Source organism: Schistocerca nitens, chromosome 4 (genome assembly GCF_023898315.1).
Source record: "Schistocerca nitens isolate TAMUIC-IGC-003100 chromosome 4, iqSchNite1.1, whole genome shotgun sequence".
In the NCBI taxonomy this organism is placed as follows: Eukaryota; Metazoa; Arthropoda; class Insecta; order Orthoptera; family Acrididae; genus Schistocerca; species Schistocerca nitens.
The window spans coordinates 944,932,184-944,951,587 of NC_064617.1; the positions used below are offsets into that span (position 1 = coordinate 944,932,184).

A 19,404-nucleotide genomic window follows, 5' to 3' on the forward strand; every position below is an offset into this window, starting at 1 on the left:
AACAGCGTATGTTAATGTTTTGTAGCTATTGCTTTGGCAGCGTTCATTTGAACAATGTTAATATATGTCCCACGGGCATTAAGTTGACCATCAGTACAGGTATCCTCAGTATCTGATATTTTGAAATAGCCGTGGTATATAGACAGTACTTAAATCATATAGCAATCATCGAAAATAAAACTCTGACATCACACACAAAAGAAAGTTCCCAGAATGAATTGGTCAAACTGCAGCCGAGAACGGGCCGCTTGAGGCTCGGTCTAGCACACAGTTTTAATCTGCCAGACAGTTTCAAAAGGAGGGTTATCATATTCAAAGATGAAGTCTCATGTCACTAATAGGAATTTAAAGCGCAACTTGGCGGTGACGGCAATTACACGATGGTATCAGAGTCAAATCAGCAGCCATAGACACACGTTTGAGTGGAGGAGTACTGTCGACCACGATGGTCATCAAATGCACCCGTTATAAATTTTGAAAATGATTTACTTTAGACGTGCCGTGGTTATATACTTATTTATAAATGTATGACAACACACAATGCGGTGCATATCTTTCTGGGCAACCATCGTAATTTTCTGAGATGTCATTCTATCACTCGATAATCTACCTAGCGCATCAGTATTCAAATTGTGGTAGAGGTGGAAATACTTATCATACATAGTTTTTACGCAATGTAATTTATTGTATTTTCAACAAATTTACATTCATTTCCCTCCTTAAGGATTTTCCATTACGGTATACATATGCAAATGACCCAAATGAAACATCCGTGCTACAGGACGTGTAAGTCGTAAACTCTGTTCAACAATTTAACGTTGCTACCCTGAGACCTCTGAGGTTTTTCTATCACAGGTACAAATTGACTGTTCTGTGTGTTTATCTATAGTCGAGTGTGTTTATCTACAGTTGAATGAAGACCATCTGACATAGTTAGTAGCCCCAGGAAAACATACTATCACGCATCCAAACTTTTGTGTTTCAGTTTTGAAGATGGACCTGTTGCGAAAACGACTTCGACTTAGGCGCATATTAACAATGGAGCACCGAAAGCAGAAGCTACTCAAACGAACTGCTTATGATTGGCAACAACTACCATCCGTTCTGAGACACGTTTTAACCTTAGAACGAATAATGGACGCCACTGTATCCAATGGAAAACGTAGAAGAACAAATACTCTGTGTCCACTGCTGGACACTAGACAGGTGTTTGAGACTGTAAGATCATATCCCCATCCACCCATCTTCATATAGGTTTTCTCGGATTTCCACGTCAAAGTTGGAATGGTTCCTGAAACAAAGTCACACGCGAAACCATTGCCCTTTGTCCACTGCGAGATAGTGTAACACTTCCGTGGGGCTCGTATACTCGCTTCGGTGGTTCGTATACTACATCTGTAACGATACAGTGATTGGCATAGCCTCTGTCCAAGGAAGAGACTCAACATTGGTCTAGAAAGAGAACTCAGTACTGTAAAGTGGAACAAAATGTTTGATATCCTCAGCAATACAAGTATATATTACAGATAGAGACGAATAATATACCGTAGCTACAAGAACAAAATGAAACAAGAAGAGTGCAAGATTAAGAGAGCTATGCTAGGATTAAACAAGAGTGAGGGATTCTACACTCCTGGAAATTGAAATAAGAACACCGTGAATTCATTGTCCCAGGAAGGGGAAACTTTATTGTCACATTCCTGGGGTCAGATACATCACATGATCACACTGACAGAACCACAGGCACATAGACACAGGCAACAGAGCATGCACAATGTCGGCACTAGTACAGTGTATATCCACCTTTCGCAGCAATGCAGGCTGCTATTCTCCCATGGAGACGATCGTAGAGATGCTGGATGTAGTCCTGTGGAACGGCTTGCCATGCCATTTCCACCTGGCGCCTCAGTTGGACCAGCGTTCGTGCTGGACCTGCAGACCGCGTGAGACGACGCTTCATCCAGTCACAAACATGCTCAATGGGGGACAGATCCGGAGATCTTGCTGGCCAGGGTAGTTGACTTACACCTTCTAGAGCACGTTGGGTGGCACGGGATACATGCGGACGTGCATTGTCCTGTTGGAACAGCAAGTTCCCTTGCCGGTCTAGGAATGGTAGAACGATGGGTTCGATGACGGTTTGGATGTACCGTGCACTATTCAGTGTCCCCTCGACGACCACCAGTGGTGTACGGCCAGTGTAGGAGAACGCTCCCCACACCATGATGCCGGGTGTTGGCCCTGTGTGCCTCGGTCGTATGCAGTCCTGATTGTGGCGCTCACCTGCACGGCGCCAAACACGCATACGACCATCATTGGCACCAAGGCAGAAGCGACTCTCATCGCTGAAGACGACACGTCTCCATTCGTCCCTCCATTCACGCCTGTCGCGACACCACTGGAGGCGGGCTGCACGATGTTGGGGCGTGAGCGGAAGACGGCCTAACGGTGTGCGGGACCGTAGCCCAGCTTCATGGAGACGGTTGCGAATGGTCCTCGCCGATACCCCAGGAGCAACAGTGTCCCTAATTTGCTGGGAAGTGGCGGTGCGGTCCCCTACGGCACTGTGTAGGATCCTACGGTCTTGGCGTGCATCCGTGCGTCGCTGCGGTCCGGTCCCAGGTCGACGGGCACGTGCACCTTCCGCCGACCACTGGCGACAACATCGATGTACTGTGGAGACCTCACGCCCCACGTGTTGAGCAATTCGGCGGTACGTCCACCCGGCCTCCCGCATGCCCACTATACGCCCTCGCTCAAAGTCCGTCAACTGCACATACGGTTCACGTCCACGCTGTCGCGGCATGCTACCAGTGTTAAAGACTGCGATGGAGCTCTGTATGCCACGGCAAACTGGCTGACACTGACGGCGGCGGTGCACAAATGCTGCGCAGCTAGCCCCATTCGACGGCCAACACCGCGGTTCCTAGTGTGTCCGCTGTGCCGTGCGTGTGATCATTGCTTGTACAGCCCTCTCGCAGTGTCCGGAGCAAGTATGGTGGGTCTGACACACCGGTGTCAATGTGTTCTTTTTTCCATTTCCAGGAGTGTATATTGTCGGCTCTTAACAGTTCGACCTATGGATCGAAGAAGTAAAAGAAAGAACAATAGAAACGTATAAAACTAGGACTACAACGCAGGGTGCAAGAATATCATGATTTGGTAGTCGTCTGTGAAACTGAAGAAAAACTGCAGGACCTGTTGAATATAATGAATAATCAACGGTGCGCAGAGTAAGGAATGGGAACCAAAGAACAGGAAAGAAGCACTAGAAATCAGTTTTGTCACAAATATAATGTTAAAACTAAGGTTCCTGTAGTTCTGGCAGTGAAGAAGTTGTGCCCCTTGGAAGCAAGATAAAACACATCGGATGAAATGGTAAATGAATCTTGTGTGTGTCTGGAGTGGGGGAGGAGGGAGTGAAACGGATGCGTTAAACAAGAAGGAATGCATGGTATGTAAGGACATGCAAGTGTGACAACAATGGGAAGTGGATATCCACGCAGAACTGGCGCAGGAGAGGAAATGTTAACCACTTGTAGGTGAACATGAGGGTAGAAGAGCCAAATTCACTTGTTTGGCTGGTTAGTGCCGTATCTACACGATCACATATTCGGTATTCAAAAACTAAGTGAACACATATTCGAAAATGAGGTCTTGAAAAGTTGAGGTCGGCCTTCTCACACTGTATAACAGCTTTACACTGAACGCTATAGTTACTGATCAATGTCGTTTCTATTTCGTAATAATGGCGTATCTTCCGTCATTGCTAAGCTGCCACAATATTTTTCGACGGTGACATTATTATTAGTTTTGTGTCATTATCATAACATTAGTGAATCATCGTTGTAGGTGGTTCAACAAGTTTGCCGTTTACAGTTGGTTCGTACAGCGACTACGACGGTAAATTTAACTCAGTGGCTGTTGAAGCAGACATTGCGACATTATGACGAACAGAGGCAACATTTAGTACCACAGAATCGAACGTTTTTACGTGGTGTCAGAAGAAAACCAAACGTATGTTATGAATGTCAGAGGAACTAGACAAGTAAGCTTGAATTTGTTGGAGTAACCGGTTGAGCAGTATATGAGAGAAAAATTATTTGAGCAAAAGAGAGGTATTGCATAACGTGGCGAAGAATCGAAATCGGGTATGGGTTATTACGAAAAGAAAATGGAGACTGTGTTCCGCATGGCAAATAAACTCATTGTTTTCGGATCAAAATGCATCAGTGAAAGTGAGAGGAGAGGGTACCAGCTGACAGAACTAGAGAAATGACTATGACAAGGCTGCTGTCTGTCTCCTATCACTTCCAATCCATAATTAGAAAATATGGACTCCACAGCCACTAGACCATAAGTGGGTTAAAACTGGAGGAAGAAGAATGTGGTGCTTGAGGTGTGCAGGCGACATGTCCTGCTAGTAAGAAGTGAAAAAGAATTTGATGGTATAGTGGACACCATTGAGCTACAGCAAAGGTATATGGAATGAAAATCAATACACAGAAAGCATAAGTAATGGCATCAGAAGGAGAAGAATGAGAACACGTGGCTAGCTTTAAACAAGTCTCAAGACGGGTAGAAACCGATTGAAGAGCAGCAGAGAAATTAATAGAGCATTAGTACTGGCAAAAGAGTCATTTTATGAGAGAAGAATAACCATCAGCAATATGGAAAGAGACTTTAGGAAAATGCTAATAAAAAGTTTTGATCTGAGCGTCCTCCTCTATCGTGCCGATACGTGAACGCTGAAGGAGGAAGATAAAGCTAGGCTGAAGGTAACTGAAATGTGGGCATGGCGGAGACTGGAAAGAATAAGACAGATGAACAGGGTGAAAAATGAAGAAGCACTTGGAGGAGTAGGAAAGCAAAGGCAATTCATGGATGGAGTAAGGAGAAGGAGACGAAAGTGGACTGGATATATATTAAGAAAAAGAAAGGTCTGTAATGACAGAATTAAATAAAGATTGTAAAACATGTCTTTTAAAGCATGTAGACACAGCATAAATTGTATTTGTGTATCTCTAAACTTGAGTCCACAGAGGAGTAGGAAATACTTGAAAGTAGGTTCAGATGGTTCAAATGGCTCTAAGCACTATGGGACTTAACATCTAAGGTCATCTGTCCCCTAGAACTTAGAACTACTTAAACCTAACTAACCTAAGGACATCACACATATCCATACCCGAGTCAGGATTAGAACCTGCGACCGTAGAGGTCGCGTGGTTCACACTGAATTCAAAGTAGGTGCCAGTATTCTTAGAACATAACAAGTAATGCCAGCGTTAGAAGCTTAAAGAACCATTTCCACATATGTTGTCATTTTGGTGTAGGAGGAATCTTCAAAAGGCTGATATTGTTTTCGCAATTAATTGTTTATAAAGATTAATAATGTAGGAACATGAAGTATGTAGAGAAAGCAAATCCAGCATGTATAACAAATTAACACAGTTGCTGTCTCCGAACAGTTCCTCCACTGTACGTAGTACACAATGCTGTAAGATGTGTTCATTTTAAACCGCATTTAGGGTTTTCTTAAGCTAGGGGACCACACCGTAAGCATGGAAACGCCCCCATACCACAATTCCACCGCGCTGGCATTACAGATGATGACAGGAATCCGTAAACCCAAATCCTTCCATCGAACTGCCATTTAGTACACCGTGGCTCGTCATATCACTCGTTTCTAATCATCCATTGTCCAGTGACTTCTCTCTTCACACCACCTCAAGCGTTGCTTAGCAGTGACTACAGAAAACTCTGACTTATGAGGAAGTGCTCCGACACTGTACCATATATGTTTTAAATACCAAGCACAATGGAGTTGCTTACGTGAGTGCTAGTAGCACTTTAGATCTCACAAGTGATTCCTCCCACTGGTTTCACGCGATTTTTTGCAAACTCCCTCCTAACTGCTCGCCGGCCCCTGTTCGTCGGTGTATGTGGTCAGCCTGGGCTTGATTTAGCTGTCATCGATATTTCGCTATTTCAGTTCACAATCGCACGACCAACAGTCGACTCGTCGAGAGGGTTGAAACGGCCCTGATGGATTCCTTTCCGTGCGACGTCCAACGACTTGTTCACACCCGTATACGCTGAGCTCTGCTGACCGACTCATTGTGCTGTTACTTCGTGTCCACTGACGACACGTTACTCCCCCCCCCCCCCCCCCCTCCTCTTGTAATGACGGTTCCTCTTCTCGTGAAATTTAGCGGCCATTCCTCACTACATGGAAGTGTCCGGACAATTTTCATTATACAGGGTGATTCAAAAAGAATACCACAATTTTAAAAATGTGTATTTAATGAAAGAAACATAATATTACCTTCTGTTATACATCATTACAAAGAGTATTTAAAAAGGTTTTTTTTTCACTCAAAAACAAGTTCAGAGATGTTCAATATGGCCCCCTCCAGACACTCGAGCAATATCAACCCGATACTCCAACTCGTTCCACACTCTCTGTAGCATATCAGGCGTAACAGTTTGGATAGCTGCTGTTATTTCTCGTTTCAAATCATCAATGGTGGCTGGGAGAGGTGGCCGAAACACCATATCCTTAACATACCCCCATAAGAAAAAATCGCAGGGGGTAAGATCAGGGCTTCTTGGAGGCCAGTGATGAAGTGCTCTGTCACGGGCTGCCTGGCGGCCGATCCATCGCCTCAGGTAGTTGACGTTCAGGTACTTACGGACAGATAAGTGCCAATGTGGTGGCGCTCCATCCTGCTGAAATATGAATTGTTGTGCTTCTTGTTCGAGCTGAGGGAACAGCCAATTCTCTAACATCTCCAGATACTGTAGTCCAGTTACAGTAGCACCTTCGAAGAAAAAGGGACCAAAAACTTTATTGGCTGAAATAGCACAGAAAACGTTCACCTTAGGCGAGTCACGTTCATACTGAGTTGTTTCCCGCGGATTCTCAGTGCCCCATATACAGACATTGTGACGGTTGACTTTCCCGTTAGTGTGGAAAGTTGCTTCATCACTAAACACAATCTTTGAAACGAAAGATTCATCTGTTTCCATTTGAGCAAGGATAAAATATTATCAGCTGCAGACAGTGCTTGAACCAATTTCAGACGATAAGGTTTCATAACTAACCTATTTCGTAGGACTCTCCATACAGTTGATTGTGGAATTTGCAGCTCTCTGCTAGCTCTGCGAGTCGATTTTCCTGTGCTGCGAACAAATGCTTGCTGGATGCGTGCTACATTTTCATCACTCGTTCTCGGCCGTCCAGAACTTTTCCCTTTGCACAAACACCCATTCTCTGTAAACTGTTTATACCAACGTTTAATACACCACCTATCAGGAGGTTTAACACCATACTTCGTTCGAAATGCACGCTGAACAACTGTCGTCGATTCACTTCTGCCGTACCCAATAACACAAAAAGCTTTCTGTTGAGCGGTCGCCATCTTAGCATCAACTGACGCTGACGCCTAGTCAACAGCGCCTCAAGCGAACAAATGTACAACTAAATGAAACTTTATAGCTCCCTTAATTCGCCGACAGATAGTGCTTAGCTCTGCCTTTTGTCGTTGCAGAGTTTTAAATTCCTAAAGTTGTGGTATTCTTTTTGAATCACCCTGTATTAGAGCAGCTGTCCGCACACGACCGTCCACCTGGTGAAACAAGAAACGTGATTCGTCCCACCGGGTGATACGATTCCATTAATCCCAGTCCAATCTCGATGATCAGTGCAGCCGTAGCAAGAAATATTGTGAACTCTTGAGTTTTAGTCCTTTTTCTCTTTCTTCATAAATACATATCGTATTTCTATTTTTATGTTACTTGACGTTCTGAAGACGACTCTCATTTTATTCTTCTGAAACATGTATCCCGTTTTAGAGTACGTATTGAGTATTTTTAGTAACGCCACGAAACTTACGCTGAGGCGACGGAGGTCATGGGATACAGATCCCCACGTATACAGATGGATGTCGTATCACGTAAACAAAGTATAAAACGGCAGTGCATTCGCAGAGCTGTTATTTGTGCTCAAGTGATTGATGTGTGAAGGTTTCCACCTGATTACGGCCGCAGGACGGGAATTATCAGCCTCTGAATGGAGATAGACGCATGGGATATTCCATTTCGAAAATCCTTAGCGAATTCAATATTACGAGATTCACAGTGACAAGAGTGAGCCGAAATACCAAATTTAAGGCATTACCTCTCACGACGGACAGCCCAGCGGCCGACGGCTTTCACTTAACGACCGAAAGCAACGGCGTTTGCGTAGAGCTCTCAGTGCTAACAGACAAGCACCTTTGTGTGAACTAATAGCAGAAATCAATGTGGAACGTACGATTAACGTATCCGTTAGGACAGTGCGGTGAAGTTAGACGTTAATGGGCAATGGCAGATGATCACCGGCGCGAGTGCCTTTGCTAACAGCACGACGTTATCTACAGCTCTTCTCCTGGACTCTTGACTGTATCTTGTGGACCGTAGACGACTGAAAGACGATGGATTTGTCGGATGAGTCCCGATTTCAGTTGGTAAGAGCTGATGGTAGGGTTCGAGAGTGGTGCAGGTCCAAGTTGCTCCGTAATGGTGTGGGCTGTGTTTCCATGGAACAGGATGGGTCCTCTGGATCCGCTGAACCGATCATTGGAAGTGGTTACGTTCGGCTACCTGTAGACAATTTTCAGCCATTAATATATGTTCCCAAATAACAGCGCGTGATGTAACCGTATCGCAGTTGTTCCCGATTGGTTTGAAGAATCAGATCGGCCGACATGAAACCCATCAAACATTGGTCGGATATAACTGAGAGATCAGTTCGTGCACAAAATCCTGCACCCGAACGCTTTCGAATTAATGGGCGACTGTAGAGGAGCACGATTCACTATTTCTCCAGGAGACTTCAAAAGACGTTTTGAGTCCATGTCACGTCGAGTAGCTACAATACGCTGGGCTAAAGCAGATCCGACACGATATTAGGTGTTATACCATGACTTCTGTCACCCTACTGTAGTGTAATACTCGATACTAGTTCCGCAAGACAACAAATGTTATTGACAGTAAGCAGCTGCTGTCGATACTATTATGCAAAGGGCGTTCAGAAAGTTTTGCACAGTCGTCTCTAATTGCAGGAATAAAATGTTTTGTGAACATACCTAGAACTTTTAGCTGTAAGTTGGTATACAAAAGTATTTTCTTTTCTTTACAGGTGAGCTGTAATGGACCGTGAAGTAGATGTCAGGTTGTAACAATGGTCGGTGGTGGAGTTCCTTTTCAAGACCGGCGATGTATCTGCCACATCGATTCATAGGAAAATCTTCTAATGGTTGGAATTCACCGTCATATAATATTTTTTAAAAGACATTATAGTCGCCCTTGACTGTATGAAATATTTATTATTGCGATAATAATAAATATTTCACGCAGTCTACTGCGACTATGACGTCTTTTAAGGGATTCACAGCAAGTTGCTCCCTGATTATGGGGAGGGCACAGTGGATCGCATGTATCCAGCGCTGCTTGCAGAGGTTTAAAGAAGGTGATTTCTCTCTACTGGACAATCAACGATGCGCTAGACCATCGACGGCAGTGAGTGGTGTGAATAAGGAGAACATTGATCAAATCATCCAAAATGACAGATGTGTGACGACACGACAGCTTGCTGAAAAGACTCGTATGTCAGTGGGTAGCGTGGTATCACTGTTACAGTCACTAGGGTATAGAAAAATGTGTGCACAATGCCAAACCCCATACAGCCCTTATTACGCAGGAGAAAATCAGGAAAATGAGTTGGAAACTTCCTGGCAGATTAAAACTGTGTGTCCGACCGAGACTCGAACTCGGGACCTTTGCCTTTCGCGGGCAAGTGCTCTACCATCTAAGCTACCGAAGCACGACTTACGTCCGGTACTCACAGCTTTACTTCTGCCAGTACCTCGTCTCCTACCTTCCAAACTTTACAGAAGCTCTCCTGCGAACCTTGCAGAACAAGCACTCCTGAAAGAAAGGATATTGCGGAGACATGGCTTAGCCACAGCCTGGGGGATGTTTCCAGAATGAGATTTTCACTCTGCAGCGGAGTGTGCGCTGATATGAAACTTCCTGGCAGATTAAAACTTTGTGCCCGACCGAGACTCGAACTCGGGACCTTTGCCTTTCGCGGGCAATTGTTCCTCATCCTCCCTACAGTCCGAACGACTTGTCTCCGTCAGATTTTTACCTCTTTGGTCGTCTGAAGGTCCGCCTGCGAGGTAAAACATTTGATAGTGAGAAAGGCCTTACTTCCTGTTTTAAACGGTGGTGTAAAAGTCAGTCACCAGAATTTTACCAAAGTGCATTTACATCATACCGAGAACGTTAAGCCAGATGCGTCACAGCTGATTGAGTCGGCTGAATGTGTCGCTAAATGTTACAAGTTGGTTCACAAAAATTTTCATTCTCCTCCTGCAAAAAATAAAAAAAATGGAGATGAATGTGCAAAACGTTTTGAACGCCATTTGTATAAAAAATGTCCCACACATAATATTGCTCTGAATGTAAACGATATTTATGACCGAATGTTTCTGAAAGTATTAGCATCTATTTCTGTGACAGCGGAATTAAGATCCTGGATAAACAAAGATTTGGATAATTAAGTGATACTAGTTTACGTCCAAAATGCTAGCCGACAAAAGTTAGAATACATGGCAAGTGATTTTAAAATAGCAAATTCAGTACTGAATTGAGCGTTACACAAGAAAAAGTATCGATTAGCGACAAGGGTTTGAACATCTAGATAACTCGGGGTTCTGAGAGGTGGGAAAATGAAGTGAAGAAACAGACAGCAAAAATACAGCAAGCAATCGTAGAAAGAATCTTACGTTTATTGTGGTCTTCGTTCTGAATTAATAAAACGAAACGTTTAGCGCAATTGCGTGAGTCAAATTGAATATAATGTTGAAGCAACGAATGAGACACTTTTTTCCTGCTTTGCACAAGCAGAACAAAGAAACAGGCAGTAACAGCTAGAATTAGTGGCAGTTATCAGTCCGAAGATTGTTTTCAAGATCACAGTGCTTCATTAGGCAGGGTCCAGTTGGAGGGGGTATGTCGTTGCCTTTCTCCAATCTTTGAAGTGACTTACACATCCAGTTCTAGGAGAACCTATGGCTTAATGTTACCTGCAAACCACAGTGCTAATCGGCGTTATTCACAGAGGTAAAAGAATCGGTAAGTCACACAAACAAATTCTACGATTCACCGGAGATCGAATCAGAGACTTTTGGATTTGTGATCTGGCATTACATCACTGAACCACCGAGCCACAGAAGGGTTACCGAGACAGTTAATAATCAACCGGATGTGTAACAAAGGACTGAGTAGTATTAATAACAACAATTAAAATTAGGAAAGATATTGCGTTTTGATCGACAGCGATCGCTTCTTAATTTTATTAGAAATGTTTAAATCGGCTTGATCAGTGACTCATGTTCGATTTATTTTGTTAAAATAACGGAACTTTCATCCGGAACAAGCATCACGGAAGGCGTGTGGCCATCGCAAGACAACGCCCACGGGAGGACCTCACACAAGGTCGGCAGTGCAAGGTTCGCTACTTTCACGCATTGCGACGTACGCTCGGCCGACTCCGTATAAATAGCGGGCAGATACCAGACAGAAGCACATTTCGGCAGCAGCAGTAGCAGCAGCAGGAAGCAGCATAACCATGAACACCCTGGTACGTACCATTCTTTCAGACAACAAGAGCTAATTCCTTGTTAGAGCCCATTACTTTAATTTGTAATGAATAGCTACTGTTCTGCTATATTTCAACATTAACGGTACATTTCTCAAGTCCAGTTGGAGTCCACATGAAATTTAACATAAATTTGGAATGTACGATAACATATTCGAAATTGGAAAGTAGGATTTGAATTTGCTGTGAAAATCTTGGAAGGGGTATTCAATATATAAAATAACTTTGTGGGTAAACATTATATCTCATAAGAGTACTGCACAACTCTTAGTGGTCGTTACTAGGTAGTCTGAGACAAAATGCAGATGATTTCAGTTACGGTCTGCTATGTAAGAGTGTGGTCGGTGTTATACGCAGATGGTAAAAGGTAGCACGCTTTTTTCACAGCCTAGTGGAGGAAACGAACGTCCTTCATGGAGGGTCCATAAAGCATTACTTTACTTTGAATTCTTAACTGAGATACACGAAAAGGTACATGAGTGCAACTTGTGCGTATCATTTTCAAGCTGGGTTCCTCGCAATTCTCGCAAAATATATGGTAAGTTTAACGAAATAATATTGCACGTAAAACGAGCGACAATTGCCCTACATTTACGTGGGTTTCGGCTGAAGTTTCGCTCTGTTGGATTAGGAGAGGCATGAAAGTGGTCCTAGTATTACCTACTAGGCAGTTTAGAGTTGTTTGCAGGACATTTATTCAAATGCAGACCTTGTAAGTTAGGAAAACTAGAGCGCCTAATGATTCTAGTGGCATTCTATATTTCAGATCGTCCTGAGTGCCATCCTGGCCGTCGCCGTGGCTAAGCCCGGCTACCTCGGCGCCGCCCCCGCAGCAGTCGTCGCCCCCGCCGCTTACGCCGCCCCCGCTGTGGTCGCCGCCCCCGTGCACGCCGGCTACGCCGCCTACGGCCCCGCCCCCGTCGCCGTCCGCTCCGACGGCTACCTGCTGGACACCCCTGCCGTCGCCGCCACCAGGGCCGCCCACCTGACCGCCGTCGCCCAGACCCAGGCCCGTGACGCCGTCGTCAACGGCGCCGCCGCCCTGGCCGCCCACGCCGCCCACGCGTACGCTGCCCACGCTTACGCCGCCCCCGCTGTGGCGTACGCCGCCCCAGCCCACGTCGCCTATGCTGCTCCTGCAGCATACGCCGCCCCCGGCGCTCTCGCTGCCGCCGCCCATCTCCACGCTAAGGCTGCTCTGCTGGGCTGAAATGTCGTCTCTAAAAAAAGTGCTGCTTTTGTAAAATAGCCTACAAAAAAATAAATAAACAGTTGAAATCACTGTATTTCTAAACTTTTTTCATTTCTATGACCAGATACTAATACATCAATTTCATGTCCTAGCTACTTAAAAACTACGTATCTACCTTTGAATGTGAGGCACTGTGAACACGTACGTGGTGTATTGGTTGGATCACGCCGTTCTTCTAAAATCATGCTAAAGTAATATTAAACGATTTCTGTTGGCTGACACCTGAGAGAGAGAGAAGTATTCCACATACAAATTAAATAGCGTTTGTTAGTGTTTCGTCGGTTTTGGTTTGGCAGTAGTAATTTAAACCATATTAATATATGACCGAGTCACAATTTGTCGTTGGGCATTACGTTTACAATCCGTACAGGTACTCTCAGTATCTGATATTTTTAAAATAGTCGTGGTATAAAGACAATCCTTAAATTACATAGTAATCATTGAAAAATAAAACTGTGACGTTACATACAAAAGAGGGTGCCCAGAATGAAATCGTGACTCTGCTGTGGAGTATGGGCCATTTGACTCTCGGTAAGGCTCACACTTTTAATCTGACAGAAAGTTTAAAAAGAAGGTTATCATCCTTAAAGCAGAAGTTTCATGTCACTGATAGGAATTCGAAGCGCATCTTGGCAGTGACGACATCTGCGGGATCGAACCAGAGTCACATCAGCTGCCATAGGCACATGGTTGAGTGGGGGAGTACTATCGACTTCGATGGACATCAAATGTACCCATCTTATGAATTTCGAAAACGATTGAGTTAAGATGTACTGAAGTGGTGTACTCATTTACATATGTATAACAGTTCTCCTTACAAGGAGATCTCTTCTTTTCTCTATTATTGTTATAATTTTCTGAGTTGAATTTCTACCACTCAGGAATATAGCAAGCATATCACTGTTCAAATTACGTAGCTTTGAAAATACTTATCATACATACATTTTACTCAATGTAATTGATTGTATTTTCAACAAATTTAGACTCGATACTCTCATTATGTTTTTCCCTCTCAGTATACATATGACAATGACCAGAATGAGCCACCTACACTAGGGGACATGTAAGTCGTAAACTCCAACAAGGACATGCTGCCACTCTCAGACCTGTGAGGTGTTCCTATCACAGGTATAAATTAATGGTTCTCTTTGTTTATCTACAACCCAATGACTATGATGAATGAAGACCAAGTGACATACTTAGCAGCACAGGCAAATAAACTATTACGCAGCCAGACACTTGGGTTTCAGTTTCAGCTAGACATGTTGCTAAAAGGACTCGACTCAGGCCCATACCAACAATGGAGCGCTGAAAGAAAAAGCTATGCAACGAAAAGCTTATGATTGTCAACAGCATCCACCCCTTCTGAGACAAATTTTAGCCTTCCAACGAATAATGGGCGCCACTATATCCGTTGGACACACTTAGAAGAACAAATAATCTGTGTCCACTTCTGGACAGTAGACACGTGTTTGGGAATGGAAAAACATGTCCTCATCCAGGCACCTTGATATAGGTTTTCTCGAATTTCCACGACAATTTCGGAATGATTTCTGAAACAAAGCCACAAGCGAAACCCTTACCCTTTGTTCACTATGGGGCTCGTATAACCGCTTCAATAGTACGTAGACTACATCTGTAATGACACAGTGTTTTGCATTGCCTCTCCGCAAGGATGACATTCAAAATAGAAAAGTGTTCTCAGTTGATAACCGGAGCAAGCCCTACGACAAATCGAGTCATATTCGTAAGATTTGTTGACCTAGAAAAAGAACTCAATACTGTTAAGCGATATTAAGTATTTGTAATCCTCAAAAATATATTACAGACAGAGACGAATAATATACTGTACTTAGAAGAACAAAATGAAACCATAAGAGTACAAGATTAAGAGAGAGGTGCTAGGATTAAACAAGAGGGAGGAATTCTGCAGTGTTAATTCTTTACAGTTCGAACTAAGGATCGAAGAATCAAAGGAAAGAATAATAGAAACGTAAAAAACTAGGACTAAAACGGTGAAATGATATCATTAAAAAGACTGGCTTATGATTTAGCAGTCCTCTGTGAAACTGAAGAAGAACTGCAGGACATGTTTGACATAATGAATAATCAACGGTGCACAGACTAAGGAATGAAAACCAAAGAAAATGAAAGGAGGAGCAGAAATAAATTTAGTCACAAACAAATAATGTCAGAATTGAGGATCCCTTAGTTTTGGCAGTGAAGAATTTGTGCCGCCCTGGAAGCAAGATAATACTCTACAGAAGAAATGGTAAACGAGTGCCTGGAGTGGGAGAGTGGAGAGTTAAACGGAAGCGTTAACGAAGAAGGAATTCATGGTATGTAAGGACCTGCAAGTGTGTCAACAATAGGAAATGGATATCCACGCAGGATTGGCACAGGAGAGGAAAGGTAAACGATTTGTAGGTGAATGTGACTGTAGAATGGTGCAAATTCACTTGTTTGGTTTGTTAGTGCCGTATATATAAGTTCTCAAATTCGGTATTCAAAAATTAAGTGGACTCATATTCGAAAACGAGGTTTTAAAAGTTGAGGTCGACGTTCTCACATTGTATATTAGGTTTACACTAAACGTTATAGTTACTATAAAGTTGTTGTTTAAATTTAAAAATTTTGTAGTATCTTCCATCAATGCTAAACTACCATCATTATTTTTGGACGGTGACATTTATTAAACCAAGCACATCACTTATTATTAGTTTGCTGTCATTATCATATCTTTAATGAATCTATGTTGTAGGTGGTTCAACAAGTTTGCACAGACACTACAACGATAAATTTAAATCAATGGCTCTTAAAACGGATTTTGCGAAATTATGAGGAGCAGGGACCACATTTAGTAGCGCAGAAGCGAACATTTTTACGTGGTGTCAGCGGAAAACAAAAGGTATTTTGTGAGTATCAGGGGAACGAGTCGGAGAAAGTTTGATGTCTTGGAGTAACAGGTTGAGCAGAATAAGAGAGAAATGCAATGAAGACTTATTCGATAAGTTATTCGAGCCTAATGGAGATACTGGATAAGGTGGCGAAGTATCGACAGCGGGCATGGGTTATTGTAAAAATAAAATGGAGACTACGTTATGTATGGGGAATAAACTCATTTCATACAGATCAAAAAGCATCAGTCAAAGTGAGAGGAGAAGGTACCAGCTGATAGAACTAGGAAAAGGACTACGACAAGGTTACTGTCTGTCTCCTACCATTTCAAACCTATAATTAGAAAATATGAATGACCAAACCCCTTAGATGATAAGGGGGTAAAAACTAGAGGAAGAAGATTGTGGTGTTTGAGGTCGGCAGTCGACATGTATTCCTAGTAAGAGATGCAAAAGAATTAGAGGATATAGTGGAAACCATTAGGTTAAAGGAAAGATTTATGGAATGAAAATCAACACACAGAATATAAAAGTAATGCCACAAGAAGGAGAAGTGTCAGAACATGTAAACAACTTCGAAGGAGGACAGAAACCGATTGAAGAGCGACAAATAAATTAAGAGCAGAATAATAATAATAATCTTCCCACTCATAATGGCGAAAGACGCATTTCATAAGAAAAATAATCCTGTTTCTAACACCAATTTCTTTAACATCACTCGCTCGCGTGCTTTTAGTGGCACCTTCTTCTCCCTTACCAACCACTGCATCTGAAATCGCGGCTCTCGCACCTTGCGCAGCGCTAACTACTTTCATCTAATTTCATTTTCGGACAATAACCTTTTTTCGACGTTTCCACTTTCGTTTCTCCCTTTCACTAATTCCTTGGCCCTATAACCCTTTCTAAAATCTTCCCACTCATATTTCCTTAAACCGTAAAACAAATCATCACGATCCCTAAATACTCCTTTTCGCACAAATTGTCAAAATGTTCAAATGTTTTTGAAATCCTATGGGACTTAACTGCTAAGGTCGTCCCTAAGCTTACACACTACTTAACCTAAAATATCCTAAGGATAAACGCACACACCCATGACCGAGGGAGGACTCGAACTTCCGCCAGGACCAGCCGCACAGTCCATGACTGAAGCGCCCAGACCGCTCGGCTGATCCCGCGCGACCACCAATTGTCTTTGCTTAGTTGTCTTTTACTTAACAACATGTCCGATTCCTTTCTTATTTTGGTGATATTTTAAACCAAAACAGGTCCACTGAACGCCCATGTGACATCATCCTCGCTGCTGCCATTACTGCAGTTGCGCTAGGGGCAGCTGATCGCTCCACCACGTTCATTGCACTCGTTTGCTCAGTTCGCACCCTCGCCCCTGTAGCATTGCCTGTCGCCTGTGACCCTTTTATGCTTGCACCTGCTTTTCTGCGTGTACAGACCTGTGGCGCTGCGCTGCCATTTACTCGTGTCACAAATTCGCATTGTTTTGAGCTGGCCTTTGTGGCTGAGTGGTTCTAGGCGCATCAGTAAGGAACCGCGCGACTGCTACGGTCACAGGTTCGAATCCTGCCTCAGGCATGGATGTGGGTGATGTCCTTAGGTTAGTTAGGTTTAAGTAGTTAAAAGTTCTAGGGGACTGATGACCTCAGATGTTAAGGCCCATAGTTCAAAAATGGTTCAAATGGCTCTGAGCACTATGGGACTCAACATCTTAGGTCATAAGTCCCCTAGAACTTAGAACTATTTAAACCTAACTAACCTAAGGACATCACACACACCCATGCCCGAGGCAGGATTCGAACCTGCGACCGTAGCAGTCCCGTGGTTCCGGACTGCAGCGCCAGAACCGTAAGTCCCATAGTGCTCAGAGCCATTTGAGCCACATTGTTTTGGTCGGTATGATTTATTTAGTTTGGGCCAGTATTATTTATCCACATGAATGTGGCCCATAAAACACGCGGGCCTTAGTTTTCCACGTCATTTTGGTTTTCATCGTTTAACGGTGCCAATCCTCTACTGACAAGTGAGATGTTATCGCGAACTCTGCGTCTACCTCTTTGCATCATATTTACGTGGTCAAGTTCATTCTCATTCTGTTTATTATTCTCATGATTACCCGATTCGGGATGTTATTATTTTGACGATAATCACGGTTCCCTCTCAAGTTTTCCTTATCTTCGACCCTTTCCAAAAGTGACGTGAAGCTTTTGTGATTACATCCCACGTAACGTTTTGAATCCTCGGAGCTTTTTCCATAGTTCGCACACCAATTTAGATTCCGTTGATCTGTTTCCCCAAGTGTGTCAGTTTCCGATACCACATTCTGCACAACTCTTTCACTGATTTTCTGCGTCAGTTGTCATATAATCTGGCCGTGATAAACTCCCACCGTAGGCAGTCCTGTTATTGCTCCGACCAGTTTTCCTCTATGAATTTCTGTTTAAATTCGCCAAATGTAATTTGTTCTGTATCCAAATTCAGCCCACATCTTTTCACTTTGCCAGCTAATGCGCAGATGGCTACATTTACGTATTCCTGGTCCGTTATGTGATCAGGAATATTCATTTCACAGTTTTTCAAAAAAATGAAAGGGCTGCCATCCATTATGCCTTTTTGCCTGATCGAATCGTTCTTTGCCCTCTAGCAAATTGCTACACGTTGTTCTGTCAATGACATAATTCGATTTTTCTCTTTTTTTCCTTTCAAGTTCGCTCACTTTACCTTGAATTTGGGGTAGTGTTCTGTTCGCACTTCTTTTCGCATGTTGTCATTTGTTTACTCATTTCATTTTCGTCGTCACTCACTGTTTGTCTCAGTTGTGGAATTACGGTTTTACATTTGTTTACTATTTCGGTTTTGAGGCTGTAAACATTTTCATCAGTTTTGTTACAACCAGAAGTTCAACAGTGTTTTGAATCTTCATTATTTCGGTATCGAACATATCGTTGATGTCAATAATCTGTCGCTGCTTTGTGGTGACATTGTTATTGATAGTATCGATTTCAGTTGTTAAGTCCTTGATTGCATTACTCACAACACTTACTTTTGAGTCTACCTTTTCGATTTGTTTACTAATTTTAACACCTCGTGTTTTAAGCTTTGTTAATATTACTATCTTGTGCTGCAATTTGTGCTGACAACATTTTTAATAAATCGTTCATGCTCAGCGGTTTTTCGCTATCTTGTTCTAAGGTGTCCTCATACTCAGATTCTAGTTCTCGTGTTTTGATCGGTTCACTTTTGATGAATTGAACATATCCATCTAGTCACTAACGTAACCACTGCCTTATCCGTGTCGTCCTTCATACCTTGTTTTATTTGCAACGGGCTCATCATCTGAATTTGATCGTTGACGTGCATATGGTACTCAACGTAAGCCTGTTGCCATCCCGTTGCATCATCTGTGCTCTCGTCTAGTGAACTACTGTCTCCTAGTACAACAGGAACTTTTTCGTTTCGCTCATTCTGACCTATTTCCGTCTTTGTATCAATTTTAATTTTGTTAACACTCTATATTTTATCTTGTAAAGAGCTGTAAA

The 19,404-nt window shown here is 43.1% G+C and overlaps 1 protein-coding gene across 6 annotated transcripts in view; it reads left to right on the forward strand.

Annotated features, from left to right (window-relative positions):
* LOC126253595 (cuticle protein 16.5-like) overlaps positions 1-12,993 on the forward strand; it is a 57,011-nt gene extending 44,018 nt beyond the window's left edge. For 3 of the 6 annotated variants that reach the window (XM_049955032.1, XM_049955036.1, XM_049955035.1), the window contains exon 3: positions 12,651-12,993. In XM_049955032.1, the coding sequence (XP_049810989.1) occupies positions 12,651-12,917 (267 nt within the window). In that variant the 3' untranslated portion in view covers positions 12,918-12,993. Of the gene's footprint in view, positions 1-11,593; positions 11,690-12,473 lie in introns of those variants that run through there. The other 3 variants (XM_049955033.1, XM_049955037.1, XM_049955034.1) reach the window with 3 other exon arrangements.
* The last annotated feature ends 6,411 nt before the right edge of the window (positions 12,994-19,404 follow it).